This window comes from Lissotriton helveticus, chromosome 9, assembly GCF_964261635.1.
Source record: "Lissotriton helveticus chromosome 9, aLisHel1.1, whole genome shotgun sequence".
Lineage (NCBI taxonomy): Eukaryota > Metazoa > Chordata > Amphibia > Caudata > Salamandridae > Lissotriton > Lissotriton helveticus.
In genome coordinates, this window is record NC_136070.1 from 63,186,038 (window position 1) to 63,211,055 (window position 25,018).

General features: G+C 46.5%; 1 protein-coding gene across 1 annotated transcript in view; it reads right to left on the bottom strand.

Moving 5' to 3' along the window:
- Positions 1–25,018, bottom strand: part of PLEKHD1 (pleckstrin homology and coiled-coil domain containing D1) — a 292,760-nt gene that overhangs the window by 162,451 nt on the left and 105,291 nt on the right. Inside the window, exons 2-3 of the mRNA XM_078661983.1 lie at positions 19,170–19,263; positions 16,324–16,413 (exon numbers count right to left, since the gene is read on the bottom strand). Of these exons, the coding sequence (XP_078518109.1) occupies positions 16,324–16,413; positions 19,170–19,263 (184 nt within the window). The remainder of the gene's footprint in view (positions 1–16,323; positions 16,414–19,169; positions 19,264–25,018) is intronic.

Consider the following 25,018-nt stretch of genomic DNA (forward strand, 5'->3'; position numbering starts at 1 on the left):
ACAAAACATACTTTGGGGAGGAGGTTCTTAAATGAAAAGAGGGGCGGGCTAAGCTGGCCTCGGGCGGTGAATTGGTAAGGCCAGATCAGGTGGCCACCCATCCTGACTGTCAAGGGCCAACCCCTCCTTGTTCCTAAAATGTTTACATATAGCTAGTCAAGCCCTTTATTCTTAGTGCTACATCGTCCCATGCAATTCAGTGGTCTCTCTTTAGGACCGGTGAAGTTACAACCTTTGCCCCCAAATAAAACATTACTTAAGAAAAGTGGCCACTGTGAGTAAAAAAATGGCCGCACCCTATATGTTTAGTCAAAACAGAGGGAGGGGCCTTTGTCCACGATCTGCTACTTATATACACTATCCCACACATGTGTACAGCTAACTCTACATGTATGTGATCAACAAGGCTTCTAGGCACCTGAGGGGAATACTAAAGCTGCTCCTTGGTGGAGAGCATGTAACCCAAATACATAGACTCCAAGTTGGCCTTTATCACGTGGCCCCAGTGTGCTAGGTTCAATCAACCAATCAGGTCATTTATAGAGCGCACTACTCACCCGTAGGGTCTCAAGGCGCTGGGGGGGGGGGGGGGGTGCGTTACTGCTCGAAGAGCTAGGTCTTGAGCTTCTTCCTGAAGGAGAGGTGGTCTTGGGTCAGGCGCAGGTCGGTCGGGAGTGAGTTCCAGGTCTTGGCGGCCAGGTAGGAGAAGGACCTTCCTCCTGTTGTCGCTCTTCGGATGCGGGGGACGGCGGCGAGGGCGTGGCTGGTTGATCTGAGGAGGCGCTTGGGAGTGTAGAAGTTGATCCGGTTGTTGAGGTAGCTCGGGCCTTGGTCGTGTAGGGCTTTGTGCGCGTGGGTGAGGAGACGGAAGGTGATTCTCTTGTTGACCGGGAGCCAATGCAGATCTCTCAGGTGTCCGGAGATGTGGCTGCGTCGGGGGATGTCGAGGATGAGTCTGGCCGAGGCGTTCTGGATCCGCTGGAGTCTCTTCTGGAGCTTGGCGGTGGTTCCGGCGTAGAGGGCGTTGCCGTAGTCCAGTCGGCTGGTGACGAGGGCCTGGGTGACCGTCTTCCTCGTCTCGGTGGGGATCCACCGGAAGATCTTACGTAGCATGCGCAGGATGTTGAAGCAAGACGAGGAGACGGCGTTTACTTGTCTGGTCATGGAGAGGGAGGAGTCCAGGATGAAGCCCAGGTTGCGTGCGTGGTCCGTCGGTTTGGGTGCGGTGCCCAGGGCGGGGGGCCACCAGGAGTCGTCCCAGGCGGAGGGCGAGGAGCCCAGGATGAGGACCTCCGTCTTGTCCGAGTTCAGTTTCAGGCGGCTGGTCGTCATCCATTCGGCTACGTCTCTCATCCCTTCGTGCAGGTTGGCTCTGGCGGTGGCGGGGTCGTTGGTCAGGGAGAGGATCAGCTGGGTGTCGTCGGCGTAGGAGATTATGTTGAGGTTGTGTTGGCGTGCGATGGCCGCGAGGGGGCTCATGTAGACGTTGACGAGGGTGGGGCTCAGTGAGGATCCTTGAGGGACGCCGCAGATGACTTTGGTGGCCTCTGACTTGTACGGTGGTAGGCGGACTCTCTGTGTTCTTCCGTCGAGGAAGGAGGTGATCCATTCCAGTGCCTTGTCCTGGATTCCGATGTTGCCGAGGCGCTGTACTAGGGTGCGGTGGCAGCCAGTGTCGAAAGCCGCGGAGAGGTCCAGGAGGATGAGGGCCGCTGTTTCTCCGTTGTCCATCAGAGTTCGAATGTCATCGGTGGCAGCGATGAGGGCGGTCTCGGTGCTGTGGTTCGCTCGGAAGCCAGACTGTGAGGGGTCGAGGGATCCATTCGTCTCGAGGAAGGCGGCCAGCTGTTTGTTGACGGTCTTCTCGATGACTTTGGCCGGGAACGGGAGGAGCGAGATGGGACGGTAGTTCTTGAGGTCGGTGGGGTCTGCTGTGGGTTTCTTGAGAAGAGCGCTGAGTTCGGCGTGCTTCCAGCTCTCAGGGAAGGTGGCGGTGTCGAAGGAGGTGTTGATGATGTCCCGCAGGTGGGGTGCGATGACAGCGTCGGCCTGGTTGAAGACGTGGTGAGGGCAGGGGTCAGTCGGAGATCCGGAGTGGATGGAGTTCATTGTGCGGATGGTGTCTTCGGTGCTGATCGGAGTCCAGGTGCGGAGGGTGGTGGTGGGTGGCGTTGTTGCGGTTGTGGCTTGCGTTGGTTGGTTGCTGAAGCTGTTGTGTATGTCCGCGATCTTGTTGTGGGAGTAAGACGCGAGGGAGTTGCAGAGGTCTTGCGACGGGGTGATGTCATTGTTTCCGGCGTTGGGGTTGGAGAGCTCTTTCACGATGTTGAAGAGTTCCTTGCAGTTGTGTGCGTTGTTGTCCAGCCGGTCCTTGTATGTATTTTTCTTGGTGGCGCGGATCAGTTGGTGGTGTTTCCGGGTGGCGAGCTTGAGGGTGGTCATGTTGTCCGTAGTTGGTTCCCTTCTCCAGACTTTCTCGAGGGCTCGACAGTTCTTCTTGGAGCTCTTGAGTTCGTCGGTGAACCAAGGTGTTTTTCTGCTGCAGGGTCTGCTGTGTGGGGTTCTCAGAGGGGCGAGTTCGTCCGCGCAGTTGTTGATCCACTTCGTGAGGTTGTCGGCGGCCTGGCTGGGGTTCGCTGAGCTGGCGGGAGGGTGCTGGCTCAGGGAAGCGGTGAGCTGGTCGGCTGTGATCTTGTTCCAGCTTCTTCGGGCAACCTGTTGCTGCTGGTGGTGGATCGTCGTTCTTTTGAAGGTGAAGTGGACGCAGCTGTGGTCCGTCCAGTGGAGTCCTGTTGCGTGGCTGAAGGTGACGTCTTTGCTGGATGAGAAGACGGCGTCGAGTGTGTGTCCGGCGAGGTGGGTGGGGGCGGTCACCAGTTGCTTGAGTCCGAGGTTGGCGAGGTTGTCGAGCAGGGTGATGGTGTTGCGGTCGCTGTTGTTCTCCAGGTGGAAGTTGAGGTCCCCCAGGAGGATGTAGTCGGCGGAGGGGAGGGCATGCGGGCTGACGAAGTCGGCGATGTCCTCGCTGAATCGTGTGCGTGGACCCGGGGGTCGGTAGATCAGGGTGCCTCTGAGGGTGGTCTTCGGGTTGGTGTGGATCTGGAAGTGCAGGTGTTCAGCGGTGGTTAGGGTGTCGTCGGTGTTGGTCGTGATGCGGATGGTGTCCCTGTGGATGATGGTGATGCCTCCTCCCGTCTGGTTGGCGGTGCGGTCCCTCCGGATGATCTTGTAGCCCTCCGGGATGGCGATGGCGATGGCGATGTCGGGGGCTGAGGAGGCGTTCATCCAGGTCTCGGTGAGGAAGGCAACGTCAGGGGCGGTGGTGTCGAGGAGGTTCCAGAGTTCTACGGCGTGTCTGTGGACGGAGCGGGTGTTGAGCAGGATGCACTTGAGGTGGGTGCTGCTGATGTTCGGCTTGGCGAGTGCTGGTGTAGGGTGAGTCCGGATGCAGGTGAACTTGCAGGCGTGGCAGCTGAAGGGTCCGTGGGTGTGCTTCGGGGCGGCTCGATGACATCCTGGGGTGCGGCCGGTGTTGAGTGCGATGAGATCGGCGGCGTTGTAGGTTCGTCGGGTCGGCTTCCGTCGGTGGGGGCCAGGGGTCCTGGCACTGGCCGCGGTCCAGGCGCGGACGGGCGCAGACGGGCTTACCTTTGGCGCGCGTTCGGCGCACAATCGGCGCGCCCGCTGCGCGTCAACGCTGCGCGTTCGCACGGTCGCCATATAAGGCGAAGTGCGCGGGTGGGCGGAGCAGCTGGAAGGCGGGAGCGGGGAGGGAACAGAAGGAAAAAAGGGGCAGGGTCGGCGGTGGTGGCGGGAAGAGGGGGGCGGCGAGGACGGCGGAAAACAGGAATGAGAAGGGGCAGAGACTACGGAGAAACAAGCACAAATGATAGTCAAAAAACGCTTTACACGGGCAGAAAGTACAAAAAACAAGCACAAGTGATGGTCAAAAAACGCTTAACACGGGGAAAAAAATAAATAAATAACTACGAAAAACAAGCACAAATGGATAGCAAAACAGAACAAAGCAAACGACAGCAGGGTCAGCCGGCAGCGAGGCAGGCAGCGAGGCAGAGGGCACAGCAAAGGGGCACACGCAGCAGCTGGTGGCCGTGCGGCGCGGGGGTGTCCCACAAGTGGGTCACACTCACCTGTGTCGCACGGTCGCCATATAAGGCCAAGTGCGCGGGTGGGCGGAGCAGCTGGGAGGCGGGAGCGGGGAGGGAACAGAAGGAAAAAAGGGGCGGGGTCGGCGGTGGTGGCGGGAAGCGGGGGCGGCGAGGACGGCGGAAAGCAGGAATGAGAAGGGGCAGAGACTACGGAGAAACAAGCACAAATGATAGTCAAAAAACGCTTTACACGGGCAGAAAGTACGAAAAACAAGCACAAGTGATGGTCAAAAAACGCTTAACACAGGAAAAAAAATAACTACGAAAAACAAGCACAAATGGATAGCAAAACAGAACAAAGCAAACGACAGCAGGGTCAGCCGGCAGCGAGGCAGGCAGCGAGGCAGAGGGCACAGCAAAGGGGCACACGCAGCAGCTGGTGGCCGTGCGGCGCGGGGGTGTCCCACAAGAGGTTAAGAAGCATATATAAGAAACTATAGATAAATAACAATGTTTTAGCCAGCAGCAAACTGCATTATGGGGTTTTTAGTTTTGTAGTTACCAATATAAATATATGCCTATACGCGTACCTACAGCTTCCATGGTATTACATATACCATGGAAAATTGAGCAGTCCTGGATATAGGTCTCCACTCCTTAATTTGTAATGTATGGACATTTTCCATCTACAATAAACCTCTGAAAAAGTCTTGCACACCAAAAGGTTAGCATTCCCCGGGAGCGTGCAGTAGGTTGTACCCGAGAGGTGGCAGCATCTATTGTTTATGGAGGACACTGTTTTGATGGATGATGCCCTTTGAAGTCAATAAACATCGTGTGGATTACTGCACAAATCCCCGGGCCAGTGCCGGTGCCCTAATAGCTCATGAACATACTGGCAGGAAATAAATCCATAATTTTCCAGATGGTCACAGCAGGGTGGCAGTTTCCCTGAAAGGGTAACATTGAATATGAGCATATGTTCCTTAATCCTCACAATAGAGAATAAAATTATACGTCGGCATATGTGCTCCCCTTAAAACAGGTCCTTTTAGAAATACGCCACACATAGGTGTGTAATGTTGATGCCGCTGTAAGAGGACACATTACTTTTGCAAACTCAATTGGATCTGACACGTAACTCTCACCCCTCCCTTTCTTTCATCGAGTGCATGATTCTGGGCAGCATAGGGGACATAAAGGGGGGGGGGCGGCAGACCATGGAGTGTCTTGCAAAGACTGACAACCTCAGTGTATGTTGTGTGATTTCAGATTTTAGCAATCCTGATTTTTGCTGTGGATTTGGGCTGGCACTTTTCTCCCCGAAACATGCAAACATTTTAACTATGATTTTCGTATATTATTGACATAGTAGTGAACAAATGCTGATTGCACAATATCTAGATGCAGCTCATGATTTCCTGAACTGCTTTGCATGTGTACTTCAGCCCATAGTACCTATGGAAAGTTGTGCTTTTAACTATGCTTATGTTGTGGAAACGCCCTGTAGCCTTTTGCAACACCCTCTCAAAACAGGAAGAAAAAACAAGCCAGAGACTCGCTAGTGTTGCCAAAAAAAGCCCAAAACAAAAGCAAGACCACATAACGCAAACGAGTTCTTAAAAAATATACACTAGACAGATGACAGAGATCACAACCAGTAGAATGCAACAGGAGCCAATAGAAATGCCCATATTTATCGGCTCCAATGTCCAATTTAAAACAAGCGGTTGCCATGCAGAAAAAAAGAAAGGCGTGCGGCCTCCGAAGTAGCTGCCATGCTAAAAGATGCTGATCAAGGGAAATGAAACACAAACATGAACTGTGAGAACTAACAAAATAGTTCCTGAGCCAGTAAGTCAAATGAGATAAGTGGAAGGCTACAGGTAATGAAACTCTCCCCTGTGGGAATGAGAAACCGACAACAAGGAGGGACAACTTGGAAAGATTAACCACTTGGAAGCAAGGATTTTTAAAGGATACTGATATAAACACATTAAACCAATAGGAGGGTTGTAAGCCCACAAAGTATATACAAAATGTCTCAAAGAACTGTCTAGGCTTGACCTAAAAATGACAAAATAATGAAGTGATACTATCGCAAAATATGCGGCAATACACCACATAACCTGCCTTTTCCTGTCGCATAATAAAGTCCATCCCGCTGTATAATTTCAGTGGCCCTGTAATAGGTCACATATTATCTATGATTCTGGGAAGCTACATCTGGAAAATGGAAGGTGAGACTTGGGGGCAGAAAAATCTTTTCAAATGCAATAACAATATTTAGTTAATTTATCAATGTAGTGATCTACTAAAACATTCCATCTTAAATTAGGTGTGTGCGAAATTTGCATAATTTGCTTTTGATTAAATATGCAAAATTACAGCAAAATTGTGCAAAAATTCATCCAAATTACGTCGAATTAAGTGAAATGTCCATGCTATATTTTAGTGCGAAAACGGCCATTGCGTAAAATTTTTGTATGGGAATGTATTTAAGCAAAACCACCGCTAACAGCAGCTGCTTACTTTCTGTTGTTCTCATGTGTTTACAGTGAATAGTTATTGTTAACAGTATATTTTTTACTGTGAATGTCATGTAATTGGGCAAAGTGCTGACATTTGGGGAATTGTGTGTTACAAGTATAATATGAAATTTCTGAAATAACGTGAAGTTCACTGTCATCATTTAAATTTTGCCCAGGCTTATCCTAATCTAGAGAGACTGAAGGAACTACCACCTCATTCCCAACCTGACAGCCAGGGTTGTAGAAGGTGCTGCCACAAGGCAGTCACAGGTATTACTTAAGCATAATGAGAAGCCGGTCTAACACAGGGACAGAGAATGCTCTCCTGGACCAGTGAAAGAACCCCACATAATGGCAGAATGGGAAGCTTGGATTGGAAGGGATAGATGTTATGTTATGTTATGTTATGTTATGTTATGTTATGTTAAATAGAGTTCTCAAGCACATGACTGCCCCAGAAGGGGCATCCCAGCGCTAGTCACAGTAGAGACAAGGCAGCAGCAGGGCACTGAGATCATCAACCTAGCTGGAAAACAGCCAGGTTTTCAGCTGACTCACAAATTTTAAGTGGTTTTGAATCTTCCTGAGGCTGAGTGGCATAGAGTTCCATAGGGTCAAGGCTAAGACACGAAAGGAGCAGCCTCTGATGTGGCAGGGAAAGAGGGCCAGAATTAGAGCAGGGAGCGAAGTGTCCTGGATGACCACTAGAATTGTATCAGAGAAGTTAGGCTAGGTGCCCCTTGCTTACATAGGATTTGTGATAGATGCATAGGGCCTTGGATTTAGTGTGTTTTCCAATGCGAAGCCAGCTCATCTTGACTAAAAGTTGTGTGGCCGAGCTGAATTTATGGAGGGAGGAGAGAAGTCTGGCCGCTGCATTTTGGACAACCCAGAAGCGATAGATTTTTTTAGCCCTGATAGAGGATGTTGCAATAGTCAAGACACAAGATGACCAAGGATTGAACCATCATTTGGCGTACTTGCTGGGGAAAGAGTCCCAAAGAGGGCTTGAGGTTACGTAGGATGCCAAAATAGTGATCTGCCAGTGTCTTGACTAAGGGTTTTGAAGGATAAAGAATTACCTGTCCATTTCCCAAGGTTTTTCACCACTGATTTTGTTTCAGGGGTATCTAGTATTTCTGGCCACCATTGGTCACTCCAAAGATGGGTATGCCCACCCAACAAGAGAATCTCTGTTTTATTGGCAATACGTTTTAAGCAGTTGATAGCATATGACACTATTGAAATTCCAAAGGATTTCACTGCCTCAGCAAGGGGTCTAACACAAATGTTAAAAAAGGGTAGAGCTGAGGGCCGAACACTGGGGGGTGCCATGTATGAATGACACAAAAGGGAGGGATATTGCTTGAAAAGACTGCTCTTGTAGTAAGTATGCAAACCAGGTCAGAACTTTGGCCAGTACACCCAGTTCAGTGAGATGAGATAGTAAAATTACATGTGAAACTGTGTCAAAGGCTGCACATTAAGAGGTCGATTCCGATCCGGTAAAATTTCCGTCCGTACGATTCGCATCCGGAGCCGTTTCCGTACGACTCGTACACACACCGTACGACTCGCCGAGTACGATCCGGGCCGGGGTATCAGGACGTGATTCGTACGGTCCACGTCAGGTAAGGGCGATTCGTACGGAAAAGCGCACATTCACATACACACCGAACGGTACGTACCCCTCCATGATCGCAGGGGTACGCACCATACCCCTGCGATCATGGGGGGTACGCACCGTACACCCAGCGGACATGGGGTACGGTGCGTACACCCAGTGATCGCAGGGGTACGCACCGTACCCCTGCGATCATGGGGGGTACTTACTGTATCCGGGAGGGGCCGTTCCGTACCTGTTCCGGGGCGAACTCTGTTTTTACGGCTGTTTTCAGCTCCCGTGTCAAGGGACTGAGGCATGACTGTTTTCTCTTCTTTATTAAAATGAAGATGGATATAGTTTACCTCATTGACAAAGTGATCAGGAAGTTTATTGTAGCGGCTGTTTAAAGCTGCCGCTAATCTGGGAGTGGATGTAGGTTTAGTCATGCTCACAATAGAAAAGATTTCCTTAGTGGGGTTGCTGCTGTATTTAATTTTGTCAGCAAATAAGTTGGCGCCAGGTCTTTTAATCGATTTATGAAAGCATTTAATCGCTCTCATATAATGTGTTTTTGCTGTAGCTTCGTAGGATTTATGCCAATCACGCTCTAGTTTTTTGGGTTGCATGTTTTGTTTGAGCAATGTTTCGTTGAACCCAGCAACAAGAGTCTGCTTTCTAGTTCTGCAGGCGTGCCAGGAATAAAATGATAGAGAATAGAGATGAGCCATGCTTTGGTAGACGAAACTGCCTATTGTATGTTAGAATCTAGTAGGGGAACCCTTCTCTCGATGTATTTAGAAAAGGTGGATGGATCCAGTTTATGCCATTGCCATATCATCGTAGGGTTGCTGGTGGTGCTTTTCTTAGTGCTAGGTAAATCTATAGTCATAGGCACTATGCGATGGTCTGCCCAAGTCACTGGCATAGGGTCAGCTAGTTGAAGGATAGGCATGTTGGAAAACACAGGGTCCAGCAAATGGCCGGCCTCATGAGTTGAGTGTTTCACTAAGTGAGCTAGCTGCAAGGTGGCCAGGTCATTAGTGAAGTCTTGGATGTCTTTGTCATTGGTTAGATCAAGATGCAAATTCAAGTCTCCAATGATGTTAAAGTTTGACAGTCGGAGCGCGAGCGATGAAGACCGCTCTATTAGAGATTCCCTAAACTGTATAGAATGGGCCTGGAGGTCTATAATCAGGAGGCCTGAGAAGGTGAAATTTATGTTAACATGTAATTTAAATATCACGCTCAATGGTATTCTCTCCCAGCCGGGAAGAAAATTAGCAGCACTCACGGGGTTGTTTCACAGCTGTAGTTTATTTTCAACGCTTCACAAACGCGTTTCAGGGTCCTCCCTTCTTCAGTGTGTTTGCCTTACGGACACTCGGGTGACATTTTTAACCACACGTCACAATTATGGTAAACGATGTAGGACTACTCGCCACAAATGTTAATGGGCGCCATTTTGTAGTGTGCAAAACCCGCAAGGATAAATAATGTAATTTAAATATCGTACTTTCACAGTCTTGACTGAGTCCAGGGGACAGAAGACACTTGATGCTGGTGCTGTGAATAATATTGATGCCAACCCCTCTGCCATTGGCTCTGTTACATCTTTGAATGTGGTAACCTGGAGCGAGGGCCCACGCAGGCTCTGCATGTGGGGAATGAGTGAGCCATGTTTCTGTGAGGAATAGAACGTTGAGCTTGTGGTCCAAAACTAGATCATAGATGTCAGCGAAATGCCGGACCAGCGAGCAGCAGTTGATTTTGTGCATTTTAAGGTCATAGGTGTAGATCAGTGACTTCCTTGTTGTCTGACCACTCCCAGAACATCAATGTCCCGCACTAAAGGGCGGTGTACCCCTGAGTTCAGCTTTAAGCCGGCCTTGTTCAATGTATATATCAGTACCCTAGCTGAACTCTTTGAAATCCATGATTTTTGATTCTTTAGACATGCAAAGAACTAGCACATTCTCTTAGAAGTGATGTCATCAACACTTCTGAGGTCCCCTGAATGAACAGCTGGTTGGTACCCAGCTTTTGCTGTAAGCAAATGAACTTTTTGTAGCTAAACACTGATCAGACAGAAGTCCTAGTCTGCATTGATGTGCATGGTTTCTTCCTTGATGGGCCAGGAAAGGCCCAGTCGTCAATTCTGCCAAACAAGAGCCTTGTTTTTCTGATTGGTGACCATTTCTGTTCTGGAGCCAGGGTCGATGCTTCTACTGAAGACTATCATAGTTATTGTGTCGGTGCAAGGTTTTTAGTTTCTGACAGGAAGAATGGCGCTCAAGCTAATTATGCGTCTCTTAGTTAAGCTATGTGTATGTACGGTGCCACCAGGTCGAGGGAGAAACACCATGAAACCCCCGTAGATATGTGAGTCCAGAAACCCACAAATTCAAATGAAAAACAAAGTCCCGGGCACACGTAATTGGTATCAATATGCGGTTCTGCAAGGTTTTGTATTCGAACAGAATCTGTGGCCCACACCAGATGAATAGTTTCACGTGTGTTTAATGAATAAGATAGTGCAAAAAGCAACCAGCCGACACGTGTTTTGTCACGTGAGGGAGTGATCCCGTGACTTCTTCAGGGCTGAGAAAGCCGCAATGTAGGCTGAGTGTGACAGCAAGGCGGTGATAATTCCAACCCGGCTGAGTAGTCACGTGGAGTGTATGGTGAGAGGAGTAGTCCAAAGTTCAAAGGTGCGCAGGCCTAAAATTGCGGGCGCAAACATTAGGCGGTCCAAACCGAGAAGGTGTATGGCCGTTTCCAAGCTATCGAGAGTGGTCCAGTGTTCAGCGCGGTAAAGGCGGATACGCCTAAGCCGTTTGGAGTCCTAATGGTGAGGTGGAGTAGAGATGAACACTGGTGCTGTATCGTTGTCCGGATGTGTAGTTTTTTGGGGGTTTGTCAGTCGTGGGTAAAAATCCAATTTTTCAAACATCGTGTCCCATTTCTGTTTCATTTCAGATAGCGTATTTTCCAAACATTGAGGCGCCTGTTGCCTTTAGCGTATACCTTTTTCTTCAAGACAGTCATCCTTTTTGGATTGCAACTCGGTAAGGAAAGTGTTTCAACATATAAGGAACAAGGTATTGAGTAAAAATGTGTCGCGTCTTTTGTTTTTCAACAACTTTATCAGTAGAGGGTTTGGTAATTCAAACTTGTTTACTAACCCTTTTAGAGGTTCCATACAGTCTGGACCTGTGGTGTTGAGAAGTTCTTATATCGGTGTAGAAGCTGGCATTCATTTTTTCAGCCAGGTAATATGCGCATTACATATTTATGGAATAAGTATCACTAACATAAAGACAACAATCAGTTTTCAAACGTGTTATTGTTTTGTGGTTTCAGCGGTTTTTAGGTGTCAAATTTGTATTGGCTCCGGATTGATTTGTCTTTTTTTTTTACTATTTTCGGTAAGTTGTTTTGTTTGAAACACGTGAGGCATTCTACATTAATACTGTGTGTGTCCTGTGTGTCATGGGTGAAGGTGACGTGGGCATGGTTCAAGGAGATTTTCTAAGGTACCAACACAATATGAGGTTTACTAGTTGCATTTTACCAGAGTTCATTGTGAGATGATCCCCCATTGTTGTGCTTTAACAGTGTGCATCCTCATTTCTTATTTTTTACAGTTCCCATGAAGAAGGGATCTTGCATCCCGAAATGCATTGGGACAGACAACAAAAAGATATATTTTGTGCATTAAAAGAGTTTATGTATAATGTATTTTTGAACACAATGTTATGTTATGTTATGTTAATTGAGGCTTATTGAGCGCACTAACACCCGAAGGTTTCTTGGCGCTAACTGGAAGACATGTGAATGAGCGGAAAAGAATTTATTCAGGAAGGGTAAACAGAAGAGTCTTGAGGAGTTTCCTGAACTGAAAAAGGGAGTTGCTAGATTTAATAGTCAGAGGAAGGGAGTTCCAGAGCCTGGGGGCAAGGAAAGCAAAACGACGGCCACCAAATTTATGAAGTTTAAATTTGGGGATGACAACCAAGTGATGGGAAGCTGAACGAAGGAAGCGGGCAGGTTGGTACAAGGTAATCCGGGATTTCAAAAAAGCAGGGCAAGGACAGTGAAGGGATTTGAATGCCAGGCAGCCCATCTTGAAGGCCGCTCTCTCCTTCACTGGCAACCAATGGAGCCTGTGAAGCAGGGGCCTTGCCGATTGCCACTTAGGGATCTTGAATATGAGGCGGGCTGCCTGGTTTTGGACCACCTGAAGACGGTGTAAGAGGAAGCGTGGGAGTGCATGATAAAGGGAATTAGAAAAATCCAGGCGCGATATGACAAGGGACAAGACGACCTGACACAGGGCCGCGTGTGGGAGTAGGTGCCTGATCTTCCGGATTTTTCGGAGTTGAAACAATGTTCATAATTGTACAGCATACTAACAAAAATGTAATAGAAAGTATGCAGAAATGATTTTTTGTATTGTATTATGAGTTGAGATTGTTGTTGTAGTAAGATAATGCAATGAAGTTCAAGCTATATGATTTTGTGAGAATTAATAGAGCAAACTGAGTTTTTCACCCAGCAGTGCGGGGAGGGCCAAGTGATTAGGTACACTTGCTTTATTTGGTTGTTCATAGTACAGAGCTTAGCTACCTCTTTCCCTCCCAACACGCTCTGATTAAACATTCCGTTTAAACATCAGGACATGTTACAATTCACACAACCAGTTGTGCGCAGGTCAAACCCTTATCAATTTATTTATTCATTAGCCAGTTTAGCCATGCACAGACCCAGCACAGATCTGTCAGCAGCAAAAGCAGCTCCTGCAGTTCTGCTTTGGGATTCACATCAGATGTTTGCAACTCCACGTGCCGCACTTGCTTAGCCCCACCCAGCCGAAGGCAGCTCTCCACAGAGCTCAACATACAGTCAAAGTCAGAGGACTTGCTTTTACCAATGCTTGTTCCATATGGATCACTATCATAAAGAATTCTAGACATAAGCGCTACACAAAATTTAAAAAAAGAATAAAAACCCGAATTGGCTGTTTAGTACATTTATGCTACAACACACATATAGATCAGCTTTGGAACTGAACATACATGCAATTAGGCATTTCATTATAAGGATGGCTGGGAAGGAACACTGTGTATCAATTACACCTTGCTGTGTATGAATGAGGGCACCTCTGTGTGCCACAGGTCAATGTTAATCTCTTTACTGTGCATATTAATCAAGTATCCAGCACTTACATCTTCAGTGTTGAACTGTCAGATTTATCAGGACTAGCTGCAGAAATATAGGTTAACATATGTTAAAACCTGTAGGACTGAAGGGTCACACCATATCACCATACATACCCCTTGTTCCAGCGTATCACCTTACATACCCCTTGTTCCAGCGTATCACCTTACATACCCCTTGTTCCAGCGTGTCACCTTACATACCCCTTGTTCCAGCGTATCACCTTACATACCCCTTGTTCCAGCGTATCACCTTACATACCCCTTGTTCCAGCGTATCACCTTACATACCCCTTGTTCCAGCGTATCACCTTACATACCCCTTAATCCAGTGTATCACCGCACAGATTCCTTGATCCAGCGTATCACGTTACATGCCACTTGATACAGCGTATCACCTTCCATACCCCTTGATCCAGTGTATCCCCTTAGATACCCCTTGATCCAGTGTATCACCTTAGATACCACTTGATCCAGGGTATCACCTTAGATAAGCCTTGGTCCAGCGTATCAGCTTACATATTCCTTGATCCATTGTATCACCTTCAATACCCATTGATCCATTGTATCCCCTTAGATACCCCTTGATCCATTGTATCACCTTCAATACCCATTGATCCATTGTATCCCCTTAGATACCCCTTGATCCATTGTATCCCCTTAGATACCCCTTGATCCATTGTATCCCCTTAGATACCCCTTGATCCAGTGTATCACCTTAGATACCACTTGATCCATTGTATCCCCTTAGATACCCCTTGATCCATTGTATCACCTTCAATACCCATTGATCCATTGTATCACCTTACATACCCCTTGATCCATTGTATCCCCTTAGATACCCCTTGATCCATTGTATCCCCTTAGATACCCCTTGATCCAGTGTATCACCTTAGATACCACTTGATCCATTGTATCACCTTAGATACCACTTGATCCATTGTATCCCCTTAGATACCCCTTGATCCATTGTATCACCTTCAATACCCATTGATCCATTGTATCACCTTACATACCCCTTGATCCATTGTATCACCTTAGATACCACTTGATCCATTGTATCACCTTAGATACCCCTTGATCCATTGTATCACCTTACATACCCCTTGATCCAGTGTATCACCTTAGATACCCCTTGATCCATTGTATCACCTTACATACCCCTTGATCCATTGTATCACCTTACATACCCCTTGATCCAGTGTATCACCTTAGATACCACTTGATCCATTGTATCACCTTAGATACCCCTTGATCCATTGTATCCCCTTAGATACCCCTTGATCCATTGTATCCCCTTAGATACCCCTTGATCCATTGTATCCCCTTAGATACCCCTTGATCCATTGTATCCCCTTAGATACCCCTTGATCCATTGTATCCCCTTAGATACCCCTTGATCCATTGTATCCCCTTAGATACCCCTTGATCCATTGTATCCCCTTAGATACCCCTTGATCCATTGTATCACCTTCAATACCCATTGATCCATTGTATCACCTTACATACCCCTTGATCCATTGTATCCCCTTAGATACCCCTTGATCCATTGTATCACCTTAGATACCCCTTGATCCATTGTATCACCTTAGATACCCCTTGATCCATTGTATCCCCTTAGATACCCCTTGATCCATTGTATCCCCTTAGATACCCCTTGATCCATTGTATCCCCTTAGATACCCCTTGATCCATTGTATCCCCTTAGATACCCCTTGATCCATTGTATCCCCTTAGATACCCCTTGATCCATTGTATCCCCTTAGATACCCCTTGATCCATTGTATCACCTTCAATACCCATTGATCCATTGTATCACCTTACATACCCCTTGATCCATTGTATCCCCTTAGATACCCCTTGATCCATTGTATCCCCTTAGATACCCCTTGATCCAGTGTATCCCCTTAGATACCCCTTGATCCATTGTATCACCTTCAATACCCATTGATCCATTGTATCACCTTACATACCCCTTGATCCATTGTATCCCCTTAGATACCCCTTGATCCATTGTATCACCTTAGATACCACTTGATCCATTGTATCCCCTTAGATACCCCTTGATCCAGTGTATCACCTTAGATACCACTTGATCCATTGTATCCCCTTAGATACCCCTTGATCCATTGTATCCCCTTAGATACCCCTTGATCCATTGTATCCCCTTAGATACCCCTTGATCCAGTGTATCACCTTAGATACCACTTGATCCATTGTATCCCCTTAGATACCCCTTGATCCAGTGTATCACCTTACATACCCCTTGATCCATTGTATCCCCTTAGATACCCCTTGATCCATTGTATCCCCTTCAATACCCCTTGATCCAGTGTATCACCTTACATACCCCTTGATCTATTTTATTAACTTACATAATCTTTCTTCAAGCGTATCACCTTGCATACATCTTGATCCAGTGAATTACCTTACATACCCCTTGATCCAGCGTATTCCGTGATCCAGTATATCACCTCACATACCCCTTAAATCCAGTGTATCATCTTACATACCACTTGATCCAGTGTGTCATTTTACATAACCCTAGATCCAACGTATCAAGGCACTTCTCCCGTGATCCAGCGTATCAGCATACATATATCTTGATCCAGTGAATCACCTTACATTTCCCTACATCCATTGTATCACCGTACATACCCCTTGATCCAGCATATCACTCGTGATAACATATATATATATATATATATATACAGATACCATTTTCTACATCTGTCCCCTGTCCCTGTCCAACACCCCAACATGACCTGGTTAACGGTTCACGAAAAGCATGAACACGTCCTAAGAACCGATGACCCCAGGTTCTTGATGCCCTGCCCACCGCCTGTATTGAAGGTACTCACGTGAAAGTCTTCGTGGGAGACCATGATTGCAAAGGGCATGTTGGCTTCTTCCTTGGCATCAACGATGCAGCCGCCCAGTGGTATAACCCCCTAGGGAAGAGCAAGAGAGGGTCAGGGTTGACTATCAGGAACTGAGATCTTGCTCCCAATAGACCACTATGCGCGTCTACTTTCAAGAGTGCACTAGAACATGAAGACATTTACAGTCATATGGCACCGAAGCACTAGTCCAGAACCTGCCGCCATCTTGACATACTCCTGACCCATGCCCTGCACACACACAATGGCAGTCACTGCGCACATACTTTACAGCCCCTGTTTACACTCTGCACATCAATTTCACCCATGCCTTGCATACTTTCAGCACAGCCCATCAGCCATGATCTGCACCCTGTCAGCCGCATTCTGTGCATTCTCAGCCATGCCATGTGCATCCCATGAGCATCACTACATCATGTGCACACTCTAAGCAGCATTTTACACTTTGTGTCATGACATCTGAACCTTCAACAAAGCTCTGCACACCCTGGGCCACAAGTGGGCTGCCTCACTCCCACACAGTGCATAGCAAGCTAGTAAGCCTTCTGCACCTAGTGCGTAGTGCATAGTGCTCTGGGCATGGAAGCCACTCTGCACAAAGTAAGCCAGATTCTGCACACACTGCATGCACTTCCTGCATTCATTCCTGCACTTCACATGCTCACCCACTCTGATTATTTTCATAAATGCTCTGAGGATATATAACCACCCTCTGTTCCTTCACCTCACCTTCATGGCCAACTTACTGCTTCTCTTTACAAATCTTATGCATTATGGATATATGCCACTAATTTGCATACATTTCTGAGATTCACAAGGTCCCCTAGGGAGGCACTCATAAATGTATACACGCCATGGGTTTCCGGGCAGAGTCCCGCCCTCTACACTTCTTCCATCTGATTGTTCACTGTGCAACTCTAATTTACTTCTTTAATCTAGGGATTAAAGGAGTAAGTTAGATCTTGGGCTAGGCATGACATCAGCCTGGAAGCTGGCGATTGATGGGGCAGAGATGGCCACAGGTAAGAGCGGGGGGATGTGTGTTGCAGCCGCGTCGGCCGCAGGTAAGAGTGGGGCAATAGGAGATGGCCGCTGTCACCAAAACTTGTACCGCCTGTGGCAGGCTGCCCCCTCCCCTAGCTACGCCACTGCTCGGTTGGGCAGTGTCTGGGGTCTTATAGCTGGCGCGCCTGAGTTTTTCACAGGTCTTTAAAGACCATTTACATGTTTATATACCTTTGTAAACTGGTTACCGAGGCTTCGTTTCTTTTCTGGTTCCAGTAACCCCTGGGTCCCACTCTGCCTATTCCTTACAGTTGAATTTTACATTTACTGCCATAGTGTGAGAATACATTTCATGAAAAGGAATGTAAAGTAGCGTTGCCAAAAGAAAAATGAAAGCCATGTGTTGTTTAAAGAGCCCGCAAAGACCTCCCCTTGACACTAAATACGGCTATAAGCAAAAAAAAGTATGTATTTATTTGTAATGAAACTTTTCTGTCTTTGTTCCCTTTAATTATCAGTCATGGATCATGCAGGCAGCCCTGCAACACAATTAAAAGTGCTTTCCATTTATATTTGCTGTTCGAAGTATGCACAGATAAGTGTTGAAAATACGGCTTTAGGTGATTGTTTATTTTTGTACCGACTGGGACATCAAAAAAATTAGCTGACAACCCTAATCATGAGACTGGAAGTTTGTTGCAAGATCAGCACATTAGTGATTAAGTCCACCCTTGATCCCTGATTAATGCCATAATAGCAATATTTTAACTTATGTCTGAAACTCTACGCCGCCGTCAATGACAAGCTCAGTTACTTCAAGTGTCTGGGAATGCACCCTGCATTCAGACAACTCACTCCTCATTCTCACCCTTCCCTTTCACTCTCACCCAGCACTCGAAGTGATCACAATGCACTCACACTGATCGCCATGCACTCACACCATTCACCCACTCACCCTGCACTCACAGTGATCACTCTTCACTCACAATGCACTTGCGCTGTTCACCCAGTAACTCACCTTGTAGTCACACAAGCACACTACTCACCATGCACTCATGTGAGATTTCACTCACTTGTCCCCCTCACTGCTTAATCTGCAATCTCACTCAAACAAGCCTGTCGGTAACCATGCATTAATTCGTCCCACTCTGCACTTACATCCGCACCCAAATTCATATGGTCACCTCACTCACCCTGCAGTCACTCCTCTTACCCTACTCTCACACATTCACATCGCTCACCATGACCTCACATGGGCACTCCTGCCTCCCACACAGCGCAGAGGATTAATGTGCCTGCTACAAAGAACGTGTACCTTGCAGATCACAGCACAGAGTGTGAGTAAACTATGAGTAGCGCTATAAAAATATGAAATGTTTGTCAGAAAGGTGCTATAGAGATATGAGGTGCATGGTTGCCGATTGATAGTGAGGGAATTCATGGTGAAGGAGGAAATGGGGGAGGGGGCGCAAAAAAAGACTGATGCACTGTGCATGACCAGTGTTAGGGCCGGTCCTGGCTGGTAGTATTAGCCTACTAAGGTTCAGGTCTAGTTGCGCCCCTGGATGCAGCACACTGGTATCTGGGGAGGTTTTCTTTCGAAAAGTATCTTGCAAGCCTGTGTCCCATTGTGAAGTTCACCTGAAGTAGTGGATACGTGGATTAGCCAAAACAATGCACGTTGTGTAGAGTTCTTTGGTGAGTACTAATACAATGTGCTGTTCCAAAGCCCACCTGGAGCAGATACTGCAGCTGATGCTACAGAAACAAGACCAAGCCCAGCGCTCCAGGAGAAGCCTCACCTTGGGATGAATATTGAAGTATTTGTTACTCTCGAAGTTCCTTTTCTCGTTCTCCGCGTAGTACAACAGGAAACTGTCTTTGATGATGAAGAACCTAAGAAGGAAAAGACAACGAAGAAACATATTTATTGATGAGCTCAGATTTTATAACACTGGCATTTGGATCTTTAGTTCATCTGCACAAACAAAAAAAAGGCTTTTTCAAGGCTCAAAAAGTCCTGGTTGCCTATAACGCTGATCAATGTATGATATCAAATTTCAGCCCTTTCTAATATCATTGCATGTGAAAACAGGAAAATTGAGAAATTTAGTTATCTGTTCTGTTTACTATAGTTAACAAGCTCAAAAAATCCCCCAATTTCAGCTAGTATGGAGGTAATGACATGATAAGATTAGGTAGGTGAATGAGCTAGGAAGGTAACTTACAGGACTTTTTGAGCCTTGAAAAAGCCTTTTCAAGACAAAACATGTGTCAGCTTCGAGATGTATATGGACTCAGGGTTTCTCAAACAAGATTATCCACAATACTGGTACTTTGTAACAATATCAGAAATTGATGATGTTTACTAAGGAATGTGTGCTCTGGTGTCATAGAATGATTACTTGCTTGATATTGCAACTCTTGTTATGTTGCAATCAAGTATACACCTTATAGGTGAAGACCTGGCTCTTTGTATGCACACCTTGGAGACCACAAACCTACACACCAGCCAAAGCGCTTGGATACCCTCTCGGATGATTAGTGTGCTATACAAATCAACATAACATAACATAACATTGGTAGCAGGGTGTTAGGACACTGTTAGCAGCACCCTAAAACATTTTTGCATTGGACTTCTATAATGGTCTTAGTTTACAGAACCGCTGCTATATTTTTCTAAGCGGATGTGCGATTACTTTATACCACTGCTACCGAATGCTGTAACCTTCACATATGGAGACCTCGCTTCTCCACCAGCTGCCGGTGGGCAAGGATTGGGTGGAAGAAGGCTGGTGGAGTGAGGGCAGGAGGCCAAAGGGCCAACCCTACTGTCGAAACCTCCTGAGAAGGAAGCACACATAGACTATATTCAATTATCACTGTCTCAGTACTGTATCCTCTGCTTATGAAACCTTAAACTAAAGTACAACAACTGTTATCATGTCCCTACTATACACAGGTCACCCCTCCTTTCATGGCATTCCAACACCTGACAGATAAGATAGAAATTTCATGGGATATTTCACCAAACTCTTGTGTAGATGTTAGTGGAAAATACAGTGTAAAAAGGGGCCATAAGAGTACATAAAAGAGTACTCATAGAGAGCATGTAAGGGTACGTAACAAGGGTACTCTACGAGTACCCTTGTTGCATGCCTTTGCGTGCGACTCCTCACAAAAACATCTAAAAAGTAAATAGTCAGATCATAGTCATATACGATTAGCACAAACAGAAAGGACGTTGCTCTCTTTGCAATTTTAATAAATGGTGTTTGATGTTTTGCAGCTGATTCACAAATGCCTGTAGTATAGCAGAAAGGTGCACTCCTCTGTGACTACTAGTGCCCCCATGTCTTTGTGAATCAGTCACAGAGGGGGAGATTTACACGGAAGTGACGCATCTGCATAGTTGCGTCAGTTTCCTTGCATCACCTTCAAATGTTCTTGCGCCACCGTGGAGGCGCTGCATTTACAGTGCACCATGGCGCAAGGAATTACAGATGTGTCAGAAATTCTGCCGCATCTGTTGGAGGAAAAGTGACGCATTGTTGGAGTTTCTCACAAAAGTGACACAACTCCAGCAATGCGCTAGAAAATATAGGTAGGTTCCATGTAAAATGGCCTGCGTCAATCCTTACGCCTGGTCTAAGCAGGCATAGGGATTTTGACGCAGTGAAGGCGTAGAGTGATGCAGTGAAATCTTGTGAATTTCACTTTGCCAGTTCTACGTGGCTTTTTGTATAGGAACGCCTACTCTGCATACATTATACCTGGCGCAGGTATAATGTGACGCAGGGCTTTACAATGTGACGCTAGATGCGTCACATTGTATATGGGCCGCAACTTTTACGCCACCGCTCCGTCACAAAAGTGAAGCAACGGTGGCGCAAACCTGACGCAAGGGGCTTGTAAATATCTGCCCCAGAGTTTCCAAGACAGCTGCTCCAGTCCCACAAGTCTGGTGACATTCAGGCAGACCTAGACACCTTCTGCACGTGCTTTAGTACACTGAGCTATCTTACAAAGTGCGACCGCTGCTTAAACAGAAGTGGGCCAACACCTCATGTAAAAACGTATTATTCTCTGTGGTTTTTCTGTTAAATGTCTACATTCCTTTCATTTTTCGGAACTCTTGTTTATGACATAGTCAGTTTTTTGTCGAAAAAAGGAAAACCCAGCAGGTAACAGAGGCGAGACCAATTGGCTTGCCAATGCTTTTGTTAGCTAAGGAGAGGAATTGGGGTTACTCTGTGTGCGTTAAAAAAACACTCAGTGTAGGATCACTGTGATGGCCGAGCAACGTAACTACCTCAGTGCTTTATTTTAAGGTAAATATGGTGTCCGAAGCCCTAGCAGTGCTCATGAAAACCACTTCCCCAGCAGGAAGGCCCGTGTGTGCCGCTTTCCTGCAGGGCCCTGCTGCACTCTAGCAGGCAGACACCACACCCAGACTCCCATGCTGGAGATTTGCTTTCATGCACCATAAAGGGCCATCAGGGATGGGAAGTGTAATTAACTTAAGCAAGCTAGGATTAAGGTAATTACATTACCTGGCTCCTGACAGTACTGGACAGCAAAACTATTCTCCCATTCCTCACTGAACTAGGACTATTTGTGCTGCAGGGCATGCCATCTGCATTGCACATTGAATTTTAATCTGGGGCCGGCGAATGTGGAACCAGTGGAAATAGGGTGGAATTACCCAATATTTAAATTCTGCTCACAGCAGATTAAAAGAAAATGTGCCCACCCCTAGTAACATTGGTCCCGATTCACAAAGGTAAACTTACACTTTTGGTATTTGCAAGCTACAAGTTAATAGTAAGTTTACAACTGCAGAGAGTCTGGAATAGGGGTGGGTGATAAATGCTGCTCCGCCGGCAGAGTTGGCGGATCTTTGGCCACTCTCCTTTAAGCAGGTAATGCAGAGTTCCGGCCAAATTCTGCCAAACACCGTGTGGTGGAGTGTCTTGTCGCGCACGGCTCACCGCGAGCAAGATTTGGCGCCTGATAGCAGGATTTTCAGTTGCTAGGAGGCCACCCGGCGAGTTTTCCTCAATGTCGGTGGTCGTGACCATTCTCAGTCAGAAAGCTGCTGCTCAAGTAGAAATTCTACTCGAGCAGCAGAAAAATCAACTCGGTAAGCAGAGGCCTTTGGAGCACCACGTGGTGCCATTCGCACTGATTTTTCAGCACGCAATGAGCTCCCAGTGCTAAAAATCAGCATGGCATGCCCAATTCTGCCCATTCTTGGAACTTCGCAGAATGTCACATAATTTTAATATAACTCCGCGGAATTCTATTGAGTGAAGCTCCAGGAGTTCCGCCCACCCCTAGTCATAAACTTACTATTAACTCATAGCTTATGAATACCAAACCAATAGTAATCTTGCACAAAATGTATGTTTACCTTAGTCACTCAGGCCCATTCACAGCACCCAGATACTTGTATTCCAGTTATGGCAACTAGGGCAGCCAATCACCATCTCAACACATTAAGAAAAACCAAACCGTTCCTCCCTCCTATGGACCTGCAGTTTGCAGTCCAATCCCTAGTTATCGCCTGTTTAGACTATGGAATTGTGACCCTGGCAGGGCTACCCAAAGCTAGACTGGCCCCTTTGAGGGCTACTCTGAACTCTGCTGCCAGAACCATCACGAATCAAGAAAACGTGATCACATCACAACAGATCTAATTCAACTCAGTGGCTATCTCTCGAAGCTCGTCAATATAAAACTCCTGTTTATCTGGCAAAAAACCTCAAACTATCTGGTATGAATCGGGCCCTAAGAAGCTTTAACACTCACCTGCTGAAACCTCATAAGTTCAAAAAGAAAAGAACTTACAACCACGTCTTCTCCGGTCTTGCTCGAGAATATGGAAAGCTCTTCCTCTCGAAATCAGATCTAACCCTTCGACCTCCTCATTAAAAAAACAAGTCAAATGGTTACTCCTGAATAGCTACCTGCAACAATAGACATGAAGCCACCCAAACTAACTTTTATTTCTTGTTGACGACACTGGTCTCCCATTCAACAATGCAATTTTGTTACTTTATATGACCTATGTGGTTGGTTTCTCTTTTTTCACAGTTTTGCATGCTGACTTCTTATATGTTTACTATTTATGCCTTTACCAGCTTATTGTATCTGCTCATATGTAGAGTGTTCTGATACCCTTACGGGTCATGTGCGTGCTATAATAAACGTATTAAATAAATAAATAAATGTGTAGTTTCTTCAAGTAGTCCAACTAAATCAGAGCTTAGCGCCCCAGGTTACAATTCCAACTTCCTGAGCTGGTTTAGCACATATTGATATATTGCATAGACACAGAATTCCCAGCTGTAGAGCCAGTCAGCCAGGGATTTAGTTCAAAGGCAGAGTGATGCAATAAGAAAAGCTCCCTTCTAAATCTGAGCTGGTCTTGCTGTGGTCTCAAAGCTGGAGGTAAGCTGGTCAGGACATTCAGAACTTGTGTTCCTAGTATTTTTCCCCCAGCATCTTTCTCATTGAAAGACCCTAGAGCGATCATGTTTTTGGAAACCTGAGATTGTGAGATGGCTTGATGCCCTCTTTGCACTTTTACTAATAGGGAGTTGGACATTTCGGTGCCAACTCACAGAGGCATTTAGGCCTGAAACAGTACTCCTGTAGTAGTACTGCAGGTACTCAGAGTAGCCTTTGTGAGCTGACCCCAATGTTTGAAAGTTGATTGGCTAAATCCTTGTGAAGATTCACTAACCCAAAGTATTGCTGCAGTGCAGATCAAACTGTATACCTTCATGCTCACAAAACAAGGGCTTTCGTCAGTTCCACTCAATGGACTGTAGTAGTAGGAAGTGTTGAAGAGCTGGGAGAGTTGGAGATTGACCCCATCTAACACTGCATTGGCATCTGGTGCGAACAACAGTTCTAAAAGGTTTTTATTTTTCTGTGTGATAGAAGCAGGTGTTGCAACACCTTGGGGCCAGTTGACGGTAAGTGAGGTGCACGTTCGATGATCTCAGTCTAGGTTCCATTCATGGAGAAGAAGCTCTTTTTCGTCCAGTGCTTGGTGTGGTCCAATCATGATGTGATGTGGGTGGTGGTGTTTGAGTTGTTGCCTCGGCAAAAATTGATCTGATTGCCTTCTGCATATATTTTGACATTTACGTGAGAATTTACTGCTAGAGAAGCTATGCCAGGGATTGCACATAGATGTTGAAGGAGAGTGCAGGTAAGGATGCTCCTTGTGCAAACACCAGGACCTTGGCTATCTGGATGATGCAGATGATCCAAACCTTATTATTTTGCATTGGATGAAAGAGAAAGAGGCCAGGATAAAGCAGGGCCCACCGTTGCATCCATTTTTTCAGCCTACCCATCAGTAATATGTGAACAACAGTCTCATGGGCTGTGGACAGACTGGCGAGTGCTGTTGTCTCATCTTTGCCCAATCAGAAGAGGCGCTTCTCCCCTATGTCGTCCATGGCCGTTTCAGTGCATCCTTATAGGTCTAAACTCAGACTTGTGGTGGTGGTTTAGTTCCAATTACTCTTGGAGCTGCATGACAAGACAATTCCGATGGTGCATCTATTATAGCAGCAAGAATATTTGAAGAAAGGACAAGATCCACTACAACCACTGAAGGGAGTGATGTATTTTT